The following is a 22,713-nucleotide window of genomic DNA, read 5'->3' as shown; positions in this document are numbered from 1 at the left end:
AGCCCTTTGCAGTTTATTTCTGGGTGTTTTATTTCTTAGCAATGTCTCCTCTGAGACACACATACTTTGTTTACAGGTAATAATGCCACAACTTAAGTTATAGCCATATCTTTCTCAGTTAAAGAGCCATTCTACTTTTTCACTCTGTGACCTTCAGCGTGTGTCTTAACATCTCTGTGCCTCATCTGCAAATGGGATTTAAGCCATTATTATTTACAGTGACTTTACATATTTTGATATCATTTTTTCACGTTTATGCTAAAATTTTTAATGCTAATAATAGTAATAGCTAACATTTATTATTTATGCCAGGCGTTGTGATATCGTGATGCAATGCTACAGCCTTGGGCTGCTGATACCGGATTGTCCTGTTTTATAGGCAAGCTGCCGACACTCTGCCGTGTGATACGTGGCTGTGGGGCCTACGTTCTGTCACTACAGTTCTTGAATGTACATTCTTTAAGAAAAAAAAAAAAACTTCATGTTTTCTTTGCTAAACTTCAATTAAGTCATGCTCAATTTGTATATAAGAAAAGGAGTAGATTTTCTTGTAGGTGAGAAAACTGTCAAAACAACAAGAAAGAAAAGCTTTAGTATTTTGTATCCCTACTGTATAGGAAAAATACAGCCTGGCTAGAATTGTGAAAGGAAATGGGACAAAGTTCTGGATAAGTGTTGGGATTATGCAAGCAAAGGAAAAAAAATGATTTGCAGGTTTGCTTTGGCAACTTGTTTCTTAATATTCTTTTATATGAAACTCTCTTTCTTCCCAAGTTCCCAACTCGATTCCATTAGCTCCTGTCCTTGACAAGCTGGTCTTCGGCTCTGCTCACCCTTCTCTCCAGCTCACTTGTGGCCTAATGCAAGAAGGAAATGCTTATGTAAAAGAAATAAATGTGCAAAGGAAGACGGATAAAATATGGCGCTTTCCTATAAATGGTTTATTTTGATAGAAGTGGATTTAACACTTACTGTTGGCAACAAAGGTGGCAGGTGTCACGGTGGTGTGTTACGTGGGCCAGGAGAGGAAGGAGAGGTCTGTGCCGCAAATGGCTTCCATCTGTTTACGTTAGATACTTTAATAACTTTTGTATTTGCACAGCTGAAGGAAAGGAAAGCACCCTGAGCACAGACACCCCGAGGAACTCTAGAAGTTTGCAAACCAGAAAAACATGAGTTGGAAAAGAGCCACAAATATTAGAAGTAAAAAGCACCTCAGCCAAAACAAACCCAATGTCGGGATGTTAAATTCCAAAGGAAATCAATAAAGAGGACATTGTAGTAATTATCCTGACAATTCTCAACTCCGCTTCTTTATTTTTGTTGTGTAGACATCAATGCAGAGATATTCAGAGATTAGGAAAATAGAGATTTCTGTACAATATGGTGAAAATACAAAAGCCTTTGGATCAGACAGAAACAATTTTTTAACTTCATGTCTGTAACTGACAAGTACGATGCTTCGGGGCTTTTACTTAATCTCTCAGAACCTTAGTTTCCACACCTGCAAAACAGGACTAACCGTGCCTTACCAACCAAACACTAACTCCATGGTGGTTACAACTGTTCCTCTTACCACTCTGGTGGCCATTAGGCCTTTATTGTCGTAGGACTAGTTGAGAACTCATCTGTCTTTCTTGTACTGTCCCAGGTTGGCTGGAAGAATGACCACCACAGCACTGCTCATTCCTACCTCCCCGTGCTATGGTCTTTTAAGAAGGTGACTTGCAGGCCGGACCCTCCTCAGCATAGGAAAGTAGAAACCATGGAAGACATGGCAAGCCAAGGAGGCTCCCAGAAGAAACCAAAGCCCACAAGGTGCGGTGTTCATCCCACATTTGTTATCCTTCCAAACGGTTTCTTTCCTCCCAGGGTTGGCTCCATAACTGAGGCCCTGCAGACTGGTAAAGATTCGTCACTCGACCTGGCCCGGCAGCTGTTTTGTCGGGCCATGCGTGCGTTAATCCAGAGCCCAGCCTCAGGAACACTAATTTTCTGCCTGCCCACCTAGCAAACAGTGAATTCCCACATTCTACCCCACCCCATCCTGCCCTGACCTGTCCACAGCCACCCAATATAGATTGTAAATGAGACAAGGAGAAACACAGAATTAAAAAACAAGTGCTCAGTTAAAGGAAGACCAAGGTAGGCTTTGTTTGCCTGTTGGCTACAAGTTTCATGTTTACCACTGGCTGAGTGAGCCTGCCTTTCATGGATCCTCATGGTGTACATTTTTGTTAGGTGGTAATATGGCAGTCAAAGTCACCTTATTTAATAATGTTTGTCTTTGAGCAAGTGGTGAAGGAGTTGGAAATGCGTTGTGGCCGCCAGCCCCAGCAGGGGAAATAGTCTGGTTACAGGGTTGTCAAAAATCTCTGCCAAAAACTTCTTCCTCACTTGCCTCCCACGGCATAAGTTTCTACCATTATAATCCCATTATTTTGCCTATAAGGAAAAAAATCTCATCTTTTATCTTCAGCACTAGTTATTTAAAAATACTTAGGGCCTTGGTGGAAAAGTGAAGTACTACTCTGCTTACACTGGGGTTAGGAAGAAGCTTCAGGACAGGAATGGGTAGTAGGACAAGGACAGGAATTGAGTCCTGGGGGTAGGAGACTCCTTTTCTAGCTTACACTGTGTGTTGGGGTTTGGAGGCAGCCCTGCGTCGTGGAGATGGGAGGGTGTGGGCTGAGTTTAAAAGGATGACAATATGACAAATTTGGGGATAGTTGTACTTTGTCTAGCACCAGATCTCTGTGTAGATGAATAGAAATGTTTCAATTGTTACTTGATTTAAAATTAAAAGGCATTAGCTTTCAGAATGGACCATATGAAAATACTTTATAATAACCATTACCATTCTGTTTGAAAGTTCAGCATTTGTGTCATGAATCTCATGGATAACGTACACTGTCTTAAAACTGCAACACCACTTATTTGTTCTTTCTTTTTCAGAGCAAATAATAACTCAGAAACTAGAAAGCTAAATGTGTATAAATGAGCTTAATAAGTAAGTCAGAATTGGCTGGGCACGGTGGCTCACACTAGCCTGATAAAGAGGGAGATTCCGTCTCTACCCCCAAAAATGAAAAACAAAAACAAAAACAAAAAATACCCCCAGAAGGCATTGTGTCCTATAGTCCCAGCCCAGGAGTTGGAGGTTACTGTGAGCTACAATGACACCACTGCTCTCTACCCAGGGTGGCAGAGTAATACTCTGTCTCAGCAAAAACAAGCAAGGCAACTGAGCACTCCTCCTTACAACCCCCCACTCCTTATTAAAAAAAAAATAAGGCCAGGCAATTTTAAGTATCATATATTTGAAAAATAAACAGAAAGAAGGTATCATATTCTATAAAACTTTTACATTCTTTTAAGATACAGTATCTATTTTCATTTTGGAAACCAAAATTAATATAACAACGATTGTCTATTGAGAATACCATTATTTTTCTTTTATGCAGGCAATCAAGGGAACTTGAGAGGCAATTTAAATTCGTTTGCTTTGGTGAATAGTTTCTCATTGGTGTCTAATTAACAATTTCAATATGAATGTTTGCTGAAAAGCAACTGCCATAGGTTAGCCTGAAGCTACCATCTACAACCTTAAACTTTCAATCCTATTATCAGGCACCCAAATGTATAACCTATTTCAATCTTATATAATATAACTTCCCCCATAAATAGCCACCACTTTCTTATATTCAAGTGACTGTTCATTTGAACTCCAACTGATGCCGGACCTTCAATCCACTCATTCACTCAGTGAGTACTGAGTGCTTGCCACATACCACGTACAGTTCTGGTGCTGATGATACAAAGACCAAGCCCGCACAGAGTTCATTGTTAGTAGAAAAAAGAAGTATCAGATACACAGCTAGCTAGCTAGCTAGATAAAATAATGTTGACAGTTCTCATGGCAAAAGCTGAGTGTTGTCACTCAGTGGCCACTGTCTCCTTTGTCAGTATGTTACTCCTGACTTCTAACTGGCACGCGACCGCCCAGAATGCAGGCTGCGTGTCCCAACCTCTGCTGAGTTAGGAATGGCTCTGTGACTGAGTTCAGAAGAGGTATGAGCAACACCAAACACATTCTGAAGGGGAAAAGTGTGCCTTTCCCATTGCTTTTTCTTTTTCCTGTGGGCTGAAGCATGTGCGTGTGGACTGGAGCTGGAGCCCACGATGAGGACAGAGGGCTGTGCATTTTAGGGATAATGGAGCAAAAAGTTAGGAGGAACGCCCCTCCCTGCTAATTATGTCACTGGTGCAAACCCTCGATTACTGAGCTCTGGACTAAGCTCCTTATGAGAGAAACAACTTCCACCTTTGTAAATTTCTCCTCTTGGGGGCTTTCTGTCGCTGCCATTTGGCTTTAGTCTTAACGAATACAAAGGTACAAAGAAAAATGAAGCATAGTGGAGTAGACAGAATGACACAGTGTGATATTTTAGACAGGGTGATTAGGGAAGGATTTTGTGAGGAATTGATATCTGAGCAGAGTCCTGAGTGCTTGAGGGACTGAGCCATGTGGGCAGAGGGAAGGCATGTGCCAGGGAGTGGGAAACAATGGAAGGAAAAGCCCAGACATAGGGACATACTTCCATGTCCAGACACCAGCAAGGAGGCCAACATGAAAAGCAAACCTTTCCAACCTCTTACCCTATCATTCCCTCAAACAGCAATCCTTACTCCAGACTTTATAAGACTGGCCAACTTTCCAGGGACTGGTCTCTACGAGTCTCTTCAGGAAGCATGACACAATTACGAGTCTAAGCTTTTATTCACCTTCGTGTCTCAGCTTCTAATGGCCCATTTCAAAATGCTCCCCCACTTCACTATTCAAATATTACCCATTTTTATGAACCTAGCATGAGTTCTCACTTCTGCTAAGGACTGGCTCTCTTGGTCCACCCCACACTGCTTTCTTTCCTCTTGAATCTCTGTAGATAATTATTGTCCATACTGTTCATTGTAATTACGAATCATCTACCATCCTCTTCTAATTCAGATATGAGTCCCTTGCCATCTCAATTAAGATGGAGCACAAGAGCTACATCTTAAAAAGTTTTTAAAATTCCTTTTGGCTACTATCTCCTCAAATAGAGGTGCTCAGTAAAAAACTTTCTGAATGTCCAATGAATGAACACTTCATTCAAACATCTCACAAACTAGAAACACAATGGAGAGAACCTAATCTCTCCCTGTTCCTCTCTTTCGCCAGGAAGATATGAGTAGCTGAAGTATTTGGTGCTATATATAGTCAGTTGATGTCAGCTGGATGCCAGTCTCTTCAGAAAAGCTCAGTCCCCAGTTTAAGTCAGAGCGAGGGACCATGCCGTTCGAGGTTCAAGGATAAAAACCATTGGCCCAAGTGCCACCTATATTCCATCTCCAGAGCCTTCCTCCACGAATTGAGATTCGTCCCTGCTGGAAAGCACAGCCTCACAGCTAGGTGAGTATATTGTTTCCTAAAATATTTTGTTAGCCAGTTGTCCAAGGAGGTTCAGAGTTGTGACTCATAGATGGTCATTCTTTGCTTTAAAGGGCAGCTGTTGCCAATAGTAAAATGCCACCACCAAAGACTTCTGGTTTAATCTGGTGTCTTCTTCAGTCTTACCGTCTGCTGGAACTGATACATGTGATGCTGGTACAAATGGAGGCCAGGAAGGAAACGATGGCAGATTAAGATAAACCGTGGAAAAGAGAGAGAGGGAGGAGAGAGGAGGCCAGCTCTTTCGTTATCTCTCACTGCCTGATGATGGTCGTACTAATGTACAGATAAGACTGGGTCTGAAACTCTCAATACCATCCTCTGTTCACTGTGGCATCGCCTGCCAAGGAACAGCCTGCTCCGTCACCGAATAAGCAATGCATACTAAAGTCTTCCAGTAGAAAGCAATAATAAATTCCTAATAAAGAACAAAGATATTCTCCTTCAGAAGGAGGATCATAAAACACTCTAAATGAGTTCTTTACATTGCCTCAATAATGTCCCTTTATTTTTAACAGGGAACAAAAAACCATGCTATCACATAATACCATGGTGAAGCAGAGGAAACAGCAAGCATCAGCCATCATGAAGGAAATCCATGGAAATGGTACCAATAAAAACCCTTTGTAGTGTTCGTATAGCTCAGCTTTAACATAGCTAACTCCCTCCTGGTGTTGTTTCTTATTCTATAGTTTACTTCCTTTAAATTCTTGCTGTTCTGTCATAACAAACTTGGAGCTCTGGGCGGTGTAGTAAAGCCTATGGTAACTAATCCTTTTGTAGTCATCCTTTCTCATTTGAAAGCTATTTTCAGATGAACAACTGCTGTAAAAGGAATGAAGCAATCTGACAGCTGATGTACATTCTGCCTGGCTTGGCTTTCTCATTATAAGTTGATATCACTCTCAATTCTTTTCTGGGGGCCAGGCCTTATACAATCTTTTTTTCATTGTCCATCCCACGTGGTTCATCTTGGTTTCTTTTACCTTACATTACATAAATTATTCAAAATATGTTCTGTCATCTTTTTTTTTACAAAAGTTGTTAATTAAGTTGGAATTTACATTCATTGCTTATTTGTTTAACTCCTAAACCAGTCTTCATATTTAATAGTTGATTGACTAACACATTTTGTGCACAAAATCTAAGTTTTATTTATAATTTCCAAGAAAATATAGAGAAAGTTCTTATAGTCACAAAGCATATGACTCAAAAAAATTTTAATATATATTACATGCTAGGTAATATTGCACTATCTTTGTTTTTTAAATTCCAGCAAATAACTCCAGAAAGCTATGCTTCATACTTTGCATTTTGATTATTATAAAGGAAATTCAATTTTATTCATGAACAAAGGATAGCATCAATTTTAAAAGTCAAGAAATAGAATATACAGATCTTTTTAAGGGCTGATTTGAGCCATTCAAGATATATTTGCAGAATTTTCAAGAATGCCTCCTTGTTTCCTCTCTGTTGTCAAGGAATGCAGCCTTTCACCCTAAAAATATTGAGGCCTAGAAGCTTGAGACCTGGGAACAGGGTTGAGTATAATGTTTTCATATTGTACTTTCCATAAAGCAAGCTGAGCAGAACCAAGCAAAGACTCTTAGATGCCCCCCACACAATGTAGTCATATCTAAATGGTTCTGTTGTTAAGTTTGTTTTCTATTGTCTACAATAGAAAACCACTGTATTGGATTCAACTTGGTTCTCATACTTTACCATGATGTCAAAAAGTTTGGAATAAAATGAGAATAATTCTGAACCAGATACCAGAACTAAATTTGTACCAATCCAAAGTTCCAAAATTCATGCTTCTTTTAAATTTTTAGGTATCCTTATATTTCCTGCTTTGAGTAGTTTACTTGAAATTGTTTGTATAGTTTTCCTGACCAATGAGGCAAAAATCAGACTGTCACTTGAGTTTGACAGCAAATTGTTTACATTAAAACCAGGCATTCAATAAGTTATCATTTTCTAATTGTACCATAATCATAAATCAATCAATCTGTTTCATGTATTCCCTGTCTAAATCATATTTTGGAGACACAGACCTTTTTTCCTCTTTTAAACATAACTATTGTTTTTATGAAATATAAAGAAAAAAGTACAATTATATCCCAAGGTGGAAAAAAACCCTCAAAACTACTATCTCACCAGCAATAAATCCCGGCCATGTAAAATCTGCTGAAGCTCCCTCCCACATCCCTGGATGAGTTCCAGCCCCGTGAGAGGAGTCACATGCCCCGCCTTTGTTGGGATGTCAAGTATTACAGATAACACAGGGATAATTAGACATTTCTTAACTCATCCCAGATAAAATAGCTGTAATACTTTAGGAAACAGCTCAAATATTTAATTTTTCACTCTTTTCCCCTTGACAATTTATATAGAACTTTACTATTTGTACACTGCATGATGTTCAAAGATCTGGGACTTGCGGGGGGTGGGGGGGGAGTATTGTTTTTTCTAAGGCTGCAGAAATGAGACATGGACTGCAGAGAAACTTTTTTTGGGAATGATCCTCCAAACTTTCAAACACTTGACAGCAGTAAAAATCTAAATCACTTAAGATAAACCACACAATTTTGTTTTGATCCTAATTATAAGACTAAATTAATCAAATTTGTACTGGATTGTCCTTTATAAATGAATGGAGAAGGATGTCTTCAACCCCTTTCTCCTACCTTTCTCTCTATCTTGTACATCAGGATGTTTTTCAGTGTTATAACCCATTTGACTTTTATTATCACTTTCCAAAAACATTTAGTTTGGAGGAGAATGAAATGTGACAATGACTCAGCTAAACCAGTTGTCCTCTTAAACATGAGGTAGAAGTGTAGTCCAGTTCTTGGAGGAGAGAAAGACTACAGCTGGTGAGTCTTTGAAATAAATCAGAAGAAAAATATAAAAACCAAAAAGGGAGAGTTTTACATCAGAGCACTCATTCCATCAGAAGGAGAAATAACCTCAAAGAATTACTGAAAAATTCTGCCCATAGAGACTACAGCACTAACTGGATAGACTGAGTTAAAAATAATCCCAGCCTCCACTAACTGCATCCCAAATTGTTCATTATAGAGACATTATGATTTGGTGTCAATTATGTACTAGAAGCAAATATACCACACTCCCAACAAATAACTAGTAAAAAGCATCCCTAACACTAAGGCTGCCTACTTCCAGATCGACCTTCCTTGTCATGCGTCACAATCATGATCACCATCATCATCATCATAGTGGCAGTAGTAGAGCTGATGGGGAAGTTGTCTTGTATTACTGTCATAATACGAACCTCTGTGCTTTATACAAAAGTATCTCAGCCACAACTGCTACTACCTAACAAGTACTACCATAAAAGACAAAACATACAAAAAACATTTTGGCATTATCTGTGTATGAATTAGTTGTGGAGACAAAAAAAGATAGCCTTTAATAGTCCCCTGCCCACAAGCCCCGTGCAATTTACCTTTGAATCCGTACATATTTTCCAGTATTCATCGTATTTTTTTTTTTTGCCCAGCAACTCATCTGAAACTTGAAGACTGAAGGAAGAGTGAGATAGGCAAGGATAAAAGGATAGGAAGTAACAAACTGATAGGGAAAGAGATAAGGCAATCAGAAAGGAATGAGGAGAGACACTGTAGAACAATTGGCATCTGTTTAGAAATGGTGGGAAAGGAATTGGAATTAAAATAACCACTAAGAAGAACAGGGAGCATGATGTTCCCTGACTTGAAGCACAGATATTGCTGACAGTTTAGAATAAGAGCTTCATAAATAGGAAAACCAGAGTGACCCATAAGGCTGCTTCAGTCACCCTACAGTTCACTCACCTGGGCTCTGGGAGGGATTTTTTTTTGGCATGTTTTTTGTTTGTTTGTTTTTTTCTCTTCATGACTGGGCAACAGCTTTCCCCAGCACACAGAAGAGAACTGAGCAGATTATTTTTGTAATTTCAGGAAGGGAGTTTAACTCTGTGGTCTGAAAACAGGAAGCCCAGGTTCTAAATGGAGTACTATTGTTGATATGGTACCAGGAGCCCTGGGTTCCAGACTAGACATCAGATTTTTCATCAGAAAATGAGGAAGGCTGGATTTGCTGATACATCTACTTCTAAAGTTCCATGATTCTAATTTACTGAGCTATGTGTTGAAGTCAAACATCAGTGTGTTTGAGTTTCTCCACCAGTAACAAAGAAAATGATAATATTGGCATAAATTGCAAGGACTCTGAAAAAGTACAAAGTCTAGAATTTCAGATGAAAGATTACATGAAGACTCCTTTTACTTTTCTTGTATGAACATATCTTAAACCAATTAATAAAATATTCAGCATCAAAATGAGGATGTCAGAAAGGCCTTTAAAACCTCATATCAAATATAAAACATTTGGAGAAGAAAAAGGACTTAATTTTTCAGTGTACAAATTCAGTATTTTCTTTTGTTTGGTTTAACTTTTCACATTAACAGTCTCATAATCCCAAGAAAAACCAGAGCTAGGAAAGTATGCATGTTTTATTTTGAAAACTGGTGTGCAGTCATATCTTGTGCATTCATACATTTTCTGAGCATCAAAGCACTAATAAGGCCCTCCAGGAAACTAGTACCAGAGAACTAGGCTAAATTATACTTTACACCAAAGTTGAAATTGCAGAGATTAATTCTAGCCATACAAGTCCATCATCCTAGTTTTCTTTTGCCTTTTTCACTCTAATATGCTTAGATCTACATCCTATAAACAGTACTACATAATTCTGTTTATGGGACTTAATGTGTGTAGTTTAATACATGGATAATCTCATTTCTTAAATGTTTATACATTTACACAGCTCTTAAATGATAATATTTTCATTAAGGACACATTTTTGAAACTTAAGAAACAGTCTTAGAACTCAAATCAAGGCAAAGATAGGAAATAGAAAATAAAGGATCCCAGATGGGTTTCAAATCAACTTTTTTTTTATGTAGAAATAATTATCAATAAGCTCTTTATCAATTGGAGTCTTTTCCAGGTATTATTCAAAATCATAGTCTGGACTATGCTATTTTATGTTATAGGTAATGTGTATGCATATTTTACTTTATATGATAACATATTATATGGACTTTTATTCAATTACATAGGCCAACTGTCTGTAAACAGGCAGAAGTGTCCTGTGCAAATGCAGAGAAAATCTCTTTACCTCAGTAAGTCTTCTAAATAAACCAATAAGCCTATCCTAAAGCAAATAAGCTTCAGTTAACTCCCCTCCTGTGGTTTTCCCACAGTACCAAATTGCAATTGCCAGTCAATCATGGGGAAACAGTTTTAAAAGCTCTTTTGTCTTACTACAACTATCTGTAGGTGGGTATCTTTATAAACTATGGATTGGATTCACTGATCTAACTAAAGTTCTTGATCACTATAAATGACACCAATAGGAAAGTATGCCTAGCAATATTATTTTCAATAGATGATCTAATGCCACAAAGACAACCTTCTAAGCCATGAGGGCAAGGAAATGTATCATGAATAAAACAACATATCATTTATCAAGCATCAAGATTAAACACACTGCCGGGCGTAGTGGCTCACGCTTGTAATCCTAGCACTCTGGGAGGCCAAGGCGGGCGGATTGCTCAAGGTCAGGAGTTCGAAACCAGCCTGAGCGAGACCCCGTCTCTACCAAAAATAGAAATAAATTAATTGACCAACTAAAAATATATATACAAAAAACTAGCCGGGCATGGTGGCGCATGCCTGTAGTCCCAGCTACTCGGGAGGCTGAGGCAGTAGGATCGCTGAGCCCCGGAGATTGAGGTTGCTGTGAGCCAGGCTGACGCCACGGCACTCACTCTAGCCTGGGCAACAAAGTGAGACTCTGTCTCAAAAAAAAAAAAAAAAAGATTAAACACACTGTTAAAACCCTGTGCAGGGGTTTGCAATGGAAGGTAAGGAACAGCTGAACTTGGCATCTATGTGCTCGCTGACAGCATTCTTCACTCTGAAAGTTCAAGTAACGAGAGTGATCATGCATGAGATTCCCCAACTCACAGTGGTTCTCAAACCCCTGCTTCAGTGACACCAAAAATTTAACTCTTAGAAGGGAAGGGAAGGAAACCTTGGAGAATTTAGTTTATGTGTTTTGTTATTTGTTTATTTATGTAAAATATGTTTGCAAAATATTCCTGACACTGATAGATGTGTCCAATAGTATGCTAGTAAATATTCAACAATTGGTTCTCTAGTGGAGGTGTTGGGGGGATGTCTTGATTTGTAGAGCTTGCCAATTTCTGTGGTATAAACACTCCCACCATGGCTAATTTGAAGCGACCATCATGGAGGCACTAAATGCAGAGTTGGAAAGAGATGTGCGGTAGTACATTATATAATATTTCTACATACAGATACAATAGATATAAATAACCTAGGGAGCATTGTCTTTTTCTATTTTTTGTAATCTAAAAGGCACTTGCTATTTTGATTCCAGAAATAGCCCACCCCCATTACACTGTCTAGTATACTGAGGGATATTCTTAGACACACTGAAAAATAAACTAGTTTATCCTCCACATTTCAAATGCACAGTGACAGAAACTCCAAACACTTACAGATAAACAAAGGTGAGTATTTTCTGTAGAACTTAGCAGAGCTGGCAAGAAAATCCCAGAAACTTTATCTGTCTCTCTCCTTCCTATTCCTCATGCATATGCTGTTTCTGTCATTCCTGGGGTTGTAAAGCACAGTATTATGTTTTGTTTGAGTGTACTAGAGAGCCAGACAAGCTGTTCCACATTGCATGAGGGAGACCTATGAAATTTTTTAAATATAACTTTTTTTTATAATAGACTTTATTTTTAGAGTAGTTTTAGGTTTACAGAAAGGTTGAAGAGAAAGTACATTGAGTTCCCACGTAAACTCCTCCCTCCGTCAGTTTCCCCTATTATTAACATCTTGCATTAGTGTGTATTTGTTACAATTGATGAACCAATATTGATATACGATTATTAACTGTTGTAGTCGGTTTTGTGCTGCTGTAACAGAATACTTAGGCCTGGGTACTTTATAATGAATATACGTGTATTGGCTCACAGTTCTGGAGGCTGGGAAGTCCAATATCAAGGTGACAGCATGTGGCGAGAGCATCCTTGCTGTCATCACATGACGGATGCCAAGTCAAGGAGAAAAAGAGGCCACATTCACCCTTTTATTAAGGGAACTTATCCCGCCCATGAGGGGGGAGTCCTAGTGGCCTAATCACCTCTTAAATCTTCTACCTCTTAATACTGTTACAGTGGTGATTAAATTTCAACAGCCATTTTGGACAGGACAAACATGCGAATCATAGCATCCACCAGAGTCTGCAGTTCACACTGAGCCTCACTCTGTGTGTCAGAGTTCCGTGGTCTCTCACAAACGCGTGCCGTCTCGTCTGTCTGCCATTACAGCATCACACAGGCTGGTGTCATTGCCTTAAAGGTCCCCCATGCTCCACTTAGTCACCCCTCTCCCTCCCGCACTGATTTTTATACCGTCCTAGTCTTCTCTTTTCCAGAGTGGTGGAGTCACACAGCGCACAGCTTTTTCAGACTGGCCTCTTGAACTTAGAAACGTGCATTCAAGGATCCTTCCTTCATGTCTTTTCAGGACGTGGTAGCTCTTTTTCATACTTTTTCTTTGGAGATTTTTTTTGGAGATAATTATAGTTTCACATGCAGTTGTTAAGAAATAATACAGGGATATCGCATGTACTTTTCCCCAGTTTGCTCCAGTGGTAACATCTGGCAAAACTGTAGTACGATATCCCAACCAGAATTTGACATCGACACAGTTGAGAGATACAATATTTCTGTCACCATAAGCTGTGCTGCCATTTTATAGCCACACCCACTCCTCTCTTGTCCCCTATCTTTCCTTCCATGTCTCCTTAACTCCTGCCAGTCACTAAACCGCTCCCTATTTATTATATATATATAATTTCAGGAATGCTATATAAATCAAACCATGTAGTATGGAACCTTTTGAGAATGGGCTTTTTAGCTTAGTGTAATTCTCTGGAGATTCACCCAGATGTTACATCTGAATAGTTTTCTTTTTTTTTTTTTTTGAATACCATGATATGGATGGACCAGTGTTTTTTGTTTGTTTGTTTTTGTATTTGTATTATTTTTAGACAGGGTCTCTCTCAGTCATCTAGGCTAGAGTGCAGTGGCATCATCATAGCTCATTGCAACCTCAAACTCTTAGGCTCAAGCGATCCTAAGTAGCTGAGACTACAGGTGCGCACAACCATGTAGACTAATGTTTCTATTTTTTTGTGGAGACAGGATCTCGCTCTTGCTCAGGCTGGTCTCAATCTCCTGAGCTCAAGCGATCCTCATACCTCAGCCTCCCAGAGTGCTAGGATTACAGGCATGAGCCACTGCGCCCGGCCTGGATCAGTGTTTATAATAGTTTACCCACCGAGGTACATCTGGGTTATTTTCAGTTTTTGATTATTAAGAAAAAAGTTGCTATGAATATTGGTGGGTAGGTTTTTGTGTGAACGCAGTTTTAATTTCACTGGAATAAATGTCCAGTATTGCTGGGTAGTTCTATGTTCAGTTTATCTTGAACTTTCTAAACTGTTTTCTGGAGCGGCTGTGCTGTTTCATATTGCCTGCAACAATGTATGAGGGATCCAGATTCTCCACATCCTCCCCAGCAAATGGTGCAGTTTTTTCCATTTCAGCCTTTCTGATAAGAGTGTAGTCATGATACAGCATTGTGGTTTTAATTTGCATTTCCGTGGTGACTGACAATGTTGCCATCTTTTCATATGCTCATTTGCCATCTGTATATTTTCTTTGGTAAAATATCTTTTCATGTCTTTGCTCACATTCTAATTGGCTTGTTTGCTTTTTTACTAGTGAGTTTTCAGGGTTCTCTATATACTCCCGCCTGTTGTTGAATATGTGTTTTGCAGATAATGTTTCCCACTCCCTAGTGTCTTTTCCTCCTCTTAGCAAGGTCTATCTCAGAGGAAAAGTTTTTAATTTTAATAGTGTCTAGTTTATCAATTATTCCTTTCATGGATTGTACTTTTGGTGTCAAGTTTAACAACTCTTTGCCTAGCCCTGGATCCCAAAGACATGATAATGTGATTTTTCTTCTTCAGCCTGTTAATATGGTGGATTACACTGATTGCTTTTGAATACTGAACCAGTTTCACCCCCCCTGGAATAAAGCCTACTTGCTCATCATATAGAATTCTTTTTATATATTGCTTACTTCTATTTGCTAATATTTTGTTAAGGATTTTTTCTTCCATATGCATGTGGAACATTGGTCTGTAACTTTATTTGTGTTGTCTTTATCTGGCATTGGTATTAGAGTAACATTAGCTTAATAAAATGAATTGGGAAGTGTTTCCCCTCTTCTAGTTTTGGACAAAGAATATGTCATGTTGGTATTAATTATTCTTTAAATGGTTGGTAGAGTTCTCCAGTGAAATCATCTGAGTCTGAAGATTTCTTTTTGGGGAAATTTGTAAATTATAAATTCAATTGTCTGAATAGCTACATGATTAATCAAGTTATCTATTTCATGTTAGGTGAATTATGGTACTTTATGCTTTTCAAGGAATGGTCAATTTTTTCTAAGTTCCCAAATGTATGTGAATTTATATGTAGAATTATTCATGGTATTCTCTTATTATCTATGTGGTATCTATAGTGTCTGTAATGATATCCCCTATTTTTTTCCTAATGTTGTTAATTTGTGTCTTCTCTGTTTTTTCTGTGTCAGTCTTACTAGAGATTTGTCAGTTAGGTTGATCTTTTAAAGAAACAGCTCCATGCTTGATTTTTTCCTATTGTTTTTCTGTTTTTAATTTCATTGATTTCTACTCTTATATTTATTATATCCTTCCTTCTGCTTGCTTTGTATTTATTTTTCTCTTCTAAGTTTTTGAAGTTGAAACTTAGTTTATTGATTTGAGACTTTCCCCCTTTTTAAATTATGCATTTAGTAGTACTAGAAATGTCCCTCTCAGGCCTGCATTAGCTTTGCCCCATAAATTTTGATATGCTGTATTTCCATTTTCATTCAGTTCAATTAATTTTTTATTTCCTTTGATACTTCTTTTTGTCCCATAGATTATTTAGAAAGTGTGTTGTTTAGTTTGCAAGTATTTGAAGATTTTCCTGTTATCTTTTAGTGGTTTCTAGCTTGATTTCATTGTGTTCAGAGATAATTCTCTGCAAAATTTAATTCTTTGAAATTTGTTAAGATCTATTTTGTATCCCAAATATGGTATTTCTTGATATATATTCCATGGGCACTTCAAAGGAATGTGCATTCTGTTGTTGAGTAGAATTTAAATGTTGATAAAATCCCATTGGTTGATGGCATTCTTTTATATTCTTACTGATTTTCTGTCTCATTGTTCTATTACTTGTTGAGAGACAGATGTTGAAGTCTCCAACTGTAATTGTGGACTTTTCTATTTCTCATTTTAGTTCTATGGTTTTTGCTCCACATATTTTGTAGCTCTGATTTTTGGTGCATACACATTTAGGATTTCTAGGTCATCCTGATGGACTGACACTTTAATCCTTATATCCTTCTCTGGGTCTCTGGTAATTGTCTTTGCTCTGAAGTCTACTTATCGGATATCAACATAGCCACTCCTGCTTTCCTTTAGTAAATGTTGCTTGTTATATCTTTTTCCATCCTGTTACTTTCAACCTGCCTGTTATGTTATATTAATATTTAAAGTGAGTTTCTTACATAGCTGGTTCATTTTAATCCAATCTGCTAATTGCTATCCTTTAATTGATATATTTAGAGTATTTATATTTAATGTAATTATTGAAGTATTAGAACCTAAGTCAATTATTTTTAGTTTTCTGTTTGTCATCTTTGTTTTTCATTTTTGTTTTCTTCTTCCTGCCTTCCTGTGGGATTACTTGAACATTTCTTTTTAGTTTTGTTTTGGTTTATCTTTAGTTTTTTTAAGTGTATCTGCTTGTATATCTTTTAGGAGTTGCTCTAAGTATTGCATTATACATGCATAACTTATCACAGTCTACTGATATTGTCATTTTACTAATTCAAGTGAAGTATAGAAACTTTATCTATTTTTATGTCCCTATATCCTCCCTGTTTAATTGTCTTAAATGTTTTTCCTACATACATTTACATTATTCAGTGTTATAATTTTTGCTTCTACAATCAAATATAATTTATAAAACTTAAGACAAGATGGGAAGCCTATTGTAATTTAATCTGTATTTTTGTTTATGATATTCCTTCTTTATACTGATGTTCCAAGGTCTCTTCTTTTACTGTTTTCTTCCTGTTCAAAGAATTTCATTTAGTCATTCTGTTAGGGTTGATCTCCAGGCAACAAATTCTCTTAGCTTTTCTTCATCAGAGAATGTCTCAATGTCCCCTGTATTCCTGAAGGATATTGTCACCAGGTATGGGATCCTGGGTTAACAATTCTTTTCTTTCAGCACCTGGAAAAATACTGTGCCACTTCCTTCTGGCCTTCAGGGTTTCTGATGAGAAAGTTGCTGTCATTCTAATTGTTTTCTCCCTATAGGTAAGTTGTTGTTTTTCTCTGGATGCTTTCAATATTTTTTCTCTGTCTTTAGTTTTCAGAAACTTAATTATAAGTCTTGTCGTGGAATTATTTGGGTTTATTCTGTTGAGTGTACTCTCAGCTTCTTGAGCCTATAAGTTTATATCTCTTATCAAATTCAGGAAGTTTTCAGCCATTATTTCTTTGAGTAGTTTTCCAGTTTCATCCTCTTTCTCCTCTCCTTCTGGGACATCAATGATGCAATGGGATCTCCTTTGTTATAGTCCCACATGTCCCTAAGAAGACTCTATTCATTTATTTTTCAAGTCTGTTTTTCTCTCTGTTGCTCTTACTAGGTAATTTCTATTGTTCTATCTCCCAGTTCACTGATTCTTTCCTTTGCCCCCTCCATTCTGCTATTGAGCCCTTCTGTTGAGGTTTTTAATCTGGTTATTTTGTTTTCTGTTCCAAAGTTTCCATTTGGTTCTTCACATCTTTTATTTCTCTGCTGAGATGTTCTATGTATTTTGCTAAAGCTTTTAATTTTTTTGAAAAACTGCTCTTGAAAGCATTTTTTGAAATGAGTAATTTCAAGAGTAATTAAGGATTACCGTTGAAAGCATTTTTTTTAAAAATCATGAGTGCTTTAAAAACTTTACTATATAATATCTCAGTCATCCCAATGTTGGCATCTAGTTGTCTTTTTATTCAGTTTGATATCTTCCTAGTTCTTTGTATGATGAGTGATTTTTTAAGTCTGTACATTTTCATATTACATTCTGAGATGTTTGCTCTTGCTAACCCTCCTGTTTCATCTGTCCTTGTCTGACACTGCTCCAGCAGGGAGAGGAGAGTGCTGCCACCTCATTATTGCCAGGTACACGTAGACCTCTGGGTTCCCAATGTGGCCCCCACTGAAACTTGAGGGGAGGCTCCTTGTGACTGCTGGGAGAAAACAGGAGTTCAGGCTCCTCCGACAGAGTATCCACTAACGCAGCAGGGAGGAGCTTGTTACTGGCCAAAGGGAATGATAGCCCCAACTCCCTACGTGGCCTCTCTGACACCACCCTAGTTGGGAGTATTGGGAAACCTTGCCACAGCCCCACAGGGTGAAATTCTGGGCACCTCACAAGGTGTTTGTTGACATGGGTGGGGTGACACCAAAGTGTTTTCTGTGGTATTTGGCTAAAGTAGAGTGGCTGCTGTCCAAGTGGTTTCTGCTTTGCTGTGCTGCGCCCCTCCTGGTCCTCTAGCTAGAGGGAGCCTTTTGTTGGAGCTTTGTTTGCCTTTGTCCCTCGATGTTCCTGGGTTGCCAGCATCTTCAGCTCCCCATCTGACATACATGAGGCTAAAAGAAAACCCAGAGAATTTACCATCATGTTATTCCTTGGTTCCTAGGGTTCCTAGTTGGTCTGCCTATTTCTTTCTACTTTTCATAGTTTTTTTATTTTTGTTTTATTCATAACGTCCAGAACTTTTAGTTGTACTTAATAGAAGTGTGTTGAAATATACATCTACTCCATCTTCCCAGAAGCAAAAATTTTTTTTTAAATTTTTTTGAGGCACAGTCTCACTCTGTTGCCTGGGGCAAGTGCCGTGGGGTCAGCCTAGCTCACAGCAACCTCAAACTCCTGGGCTCTAGCCATCCTCCTGCCTCAGCCTCCTAAGTAACTGGGACTACAGGTGTGAGCCACAATGCCTGGCTAAGTTTTCTATTTTCAGCAGAGATGGGGTCTCACTCTTGCTCAGGCTGGTCTTGAACTGCTGAACTCAAGTGATCCTCCTGCCTTGGCCTCCCAGAGTGCTAGGATTGTAGGAGTGAGCTACCGTTCCTGGTCAGCAAAAATCTTGATATTATGATTTTTATTATTACTGGAGCCCTTCTCTATGTAATATCAAACCACATAAACAAATTAATTATTTTCAAAGAAAAATGGAGAGAAAATTTAAAAGTAATTCTGATATTATATCCTGAGCATTCTCAAAATTCTAATTATTATGGTTACTTAGTCACATCAAAGGATGTTGTCCTAATTGATCAAAATAATTATTTATTTTCTTAATGGCCCATTAATTTTTTCTTTCCTGTGCATGTAACAGTTCACAGTGGCAAACGAATTCTGGGTATTATATAAACATATTCCCAATGAAAGACAACAAGTGGAGGAGTTTCATCTCATTAGGATTATGGAAAATTTTTTGGGTACTGGAAATAGAAAATAATACTCATTTACTGAACATCTTCTATATTTACATCATGGGGACACAAAGATTAAAACATAAAGAAAATGCAAACCATGAAACAAAAAAGAATCAAGTATATGTGATTCAGTGTTATAGGAATACAGAAGATATGAACAACTATAAAGAGAGATTTTTAAGGAAGTGAGTCACAGAAATGGCATTTGAGCTGGATTGGGAAAGGTGTTCATTCAATATTTATCATCTGCCTTCTTTATGTAAGCTGCTCTGTGCACAAACACCAACATTTTGACCAAGACTAGGAAATGGAGTGCGATGGGAGAGTAAACATTTCAGTAGGGGGACAGCTCAAGTTGATCCATAAAAATATGGGAACAAAGCAGAGCTTGGCAATATGACTAAGCAGTGCTGTTTGAAAACTCACTCATTGTACTATACTAATAGTAATGATAGCTAACTTTTATTCACTCTTTCTCTGTGCCAGGTGCTGTGCTAAGTGCTTTATATTAATATGAAGCATTTTTTTTTAATTCTCATATCAGCACTTTGCAGTAGATAGTATTATTAGCCCCACTTTAGAGATGAGGTCATTGAGGTTTAGAGAAAATAAGTAACATATCTATGATCGTGCAGTTAGAAAGTGGTGGAGGCAGGATTTAATTTAAGGCAGTCACCAAAACAGCATAAAGCAAGCAATACATTGTGGAATTCAGAAAAGCATTTAAAAATGCTTACCTTGGGGTTTTCATGCAAATGAATATTGTTTTGCAGATATGGATGGCATGGACCTGGGCAAAAAGGTCAGCATCCCCAGGGACATCATGTTGGAAGAATTATCTCACCTCAGTAACCGTGGTGCCAGGCTATTTAAGATGCGCCAAAGAAGATCTGACAAATACACATATGAAAACTTCCAGTACGAATCTAAAGCACAAATAAACGTAGGTATAACTTGACCGTGTGGTAGCTAAATGAATGAGCAGCATTTGTAAATTTGTATGTATTGCTAGATTCCGAAACAAGTATTCTGTGTATTTTCTTTCAATTCATTCTTTTTGTTCATCATAATGAATAGGTGGGTAAACAAGGGAAGTATTATGTATGGTATGAGTATGCTTTTAGTTCAGTAGGGACCTTGTAAGCTTGTAGATTTGGCAGGAGGGCCTGATCTGTCCTGCTGAGAGGAGGGAAAGGGAGTGGAGAGAAGTAGTACTAAAAGTTTCCATGGTCTTATCGCCACCAGTTAAATGTTTGAGATGGAAACATTTCCAAAGCACATAGCACTCCACAAAGTAAGGATAAGCATTTTATTGGCTGAATATATCCTGGCAATGAAACATGCCTGATTAAGAAAACTTTCAGATGGGGGTAAAAAACAAAAAAAAAGATTAAAAATATAATGGAAAGAAGTATAAAATTTAAAAAAGAAAAAAAAAGAAAGAAACATGCCTGGGAACTACAGACACATTCAATTTCCTCTCAAAGCATTTATTCCACGTTGGGTAGGGAAATCTGGTACCTATTAATGGTAAAACCAGTGTGAACGTAACTCGGTAGACAAAGATTTCCTCAACTGAAAGCTATTTAATAAGCAAAAATTAATTAATTAAACTGCATTTTACATATTGCATTGATATTATATTCATGTATACTGTTATCTAAAGAGATTGTAGAGGAAGAAGTTTGTAATAGAAAGGCAGCCAGCTTTAGGAAAATGGCTGTAAAAATCAAATAGCAGGTATGAAGAATCGAAAAGGAATAGTGATCCTAAATTTGATCCTAAAGTTGAAGAGATGGTGAAGACTACAACAAATACAAGTTTTATTTACTGAGGGTTTCTTCCTATAGCTGTGAAGGGTCTGTAAGTTTACTTACAAATTTAAATCTGAAAACTTACCAGCTGCCATCACTACTAAGTTGTTTTGAATGGACAGTTCACTTCTTTACAGCAGACAGACTTATTTCACTGAGTTCTTTTATGATAATTACTAAGACACATTATAGAAATTAGTATCTGGCCAAGCGCAGTGGCTCACACCTGTAATCCTAGCTCTCTGGGAGGCCGAGGCAGGAGGATCGTTTGAGCTCAGGAGTTCGAGACCAGCCTGAGCAAGCACGAGACCTCATCTCTACTAAAAATAGAAAGAAATTGGCTGGACAACTAAAAATATATAGAAAAAATTAGCCGGGCATGGTGGCACACGCCTGTAGTCCCAGCTAATTGGGAGGCTGAGGCAGGAGGATTGCTTGAGCCCAGGAGTTTGAGGTTGCTATGAGCTAGGCTGACGCCACGGCACTCTAGCCTGGGCAACAGAGCGAGATTCTGTCTCAAAACAAACAAACAATATATATACATATGAAACTAATATACTAATATACTCACAAGCACCAATAATTTATTCATTTCCAAATTTTTTATTTCCCTTTCAGACATGAAGCTTTTTTCTTGTTAACAGTAAATGTTGAGAGGACATTTTAAATTTAAAAATATTTTCACATTAATGACCATCCTTCAACATCCATGGATTAAATCTAGTTATAATTGTTACAATTATGAATTTAGTTTGACATCAGTCTTAACTATAGTATTTACATTTGTGAGAAATGTTTTTCACTTGAAGTCATAGATAAGTGCAATGCTATGTTACCCTATAATTATGCCCTGTATCCTTTTACTGGAAAATATCTGTGGCTAATACCATATGAGTCTACAATAATCCCTACCCCATCTGACAGAGTCTGACTGACATATTCTTTCAATAATGACAATAGAGAGACTTTCTATGAAGTAATATAAAATAAGGTGGCTTAAGGAAAGTCTTTGAAAAGTCATCTACAAGTCTAAACATCTGAATAAATGAATAATGCCAGTTTTTATAACTTCCACTTACATTTCTAAGAATAATACTTTACAGTTCTAAAGAAAGGGTACAATGAGATTAAAAACTTTCTTATGAACACATCTTATTCTCTTGACACCAGTATTTTAAGTATTGACAATAATCTTATCTACTTGTGGTCAAATGTTCTGGTTATACTTAAAATGTATAAGAATATGTCTTGACGATTTTTCACTATTCCTAAAAGACTGGACACTAAGTAAATAAAATGGCCCCAAACAAGTCTAATGAAATAAAAAATTAAATGCTGCTAAATCACTCAGAACAATAAACTGTAATAATGCATGCAATGAAGTCACATAACACACTCTGAAGTCTGATGGTATTTACTCTCTCTCCTATTGAAATGAGGAAAGTAGTATTCAAGGAAGTATGCTGATTTGACTTAAGCAACACCATAATGAAGGAAATTGAAACCCAGCTCTCAGAATTCTGGAATTCTTGGCACCAACACCTATCTTGATGTAATTAAAGGAAACTCTGGCCTGGGAACCACGAGAGCAGGGTTTGGTCCTGGCTCTCCCACCAGCCGTCTGATTTAGAGTTGACTTAAAAGGGTTTTTTTTTTTTTT

At 37.7% G+C, this 22,713-nt stretch overlaps 1 protein-coding gene across 1 annotated transcript in view; it reads left to right on the top strand.

The window, feature by feature from the left end:
* The first annotated feature begins 5,293 nt into the window (after window positions 1-5,293).
* MYOZ2 (myozenin 2) overlaps window positions 5,294-22,713 on the top strand; it is a 41,375-nt gene continuing 23,955 nt past the window's right edge. Inside the window, exons 1-3 of the mRNA XM_075998173.1 lie at window positions 5,294-5,452; window positions 6,010-6,098; window positions 20,013-20,182. Coding sequence (XP_075854288.1) covers window positions 6,023-6,098; window positions 20,013-20,182 — 246 coding nt within the window. The 5' untranslated portion in view covers window positions 5,294-5,452; window positions 6,010-6,022. The remainder of the gene's footprint in view (window positions 5,453-6,009; window positions 6,099-20,012; window positions 20,183-22,713) is intronic.

Source organism: Microcebus murinus, chromosome 27 (genome assembly GCF_040939455.1).
Source record: "Microcebus murinus isolate Inina chromosome 27, M.murinus_Inina_mat1.0, whole genome shotgun sequence".
NCBI classification, from domain to species: Eukaryota; Metazoa; Chordata; class Mammalia; order Primates; family Cheirogaleidae; genus Microcebus; species Microcebus murinus.
This window is presented reverse-complemented; position numbering and strand designations above follow the sequence as displayed.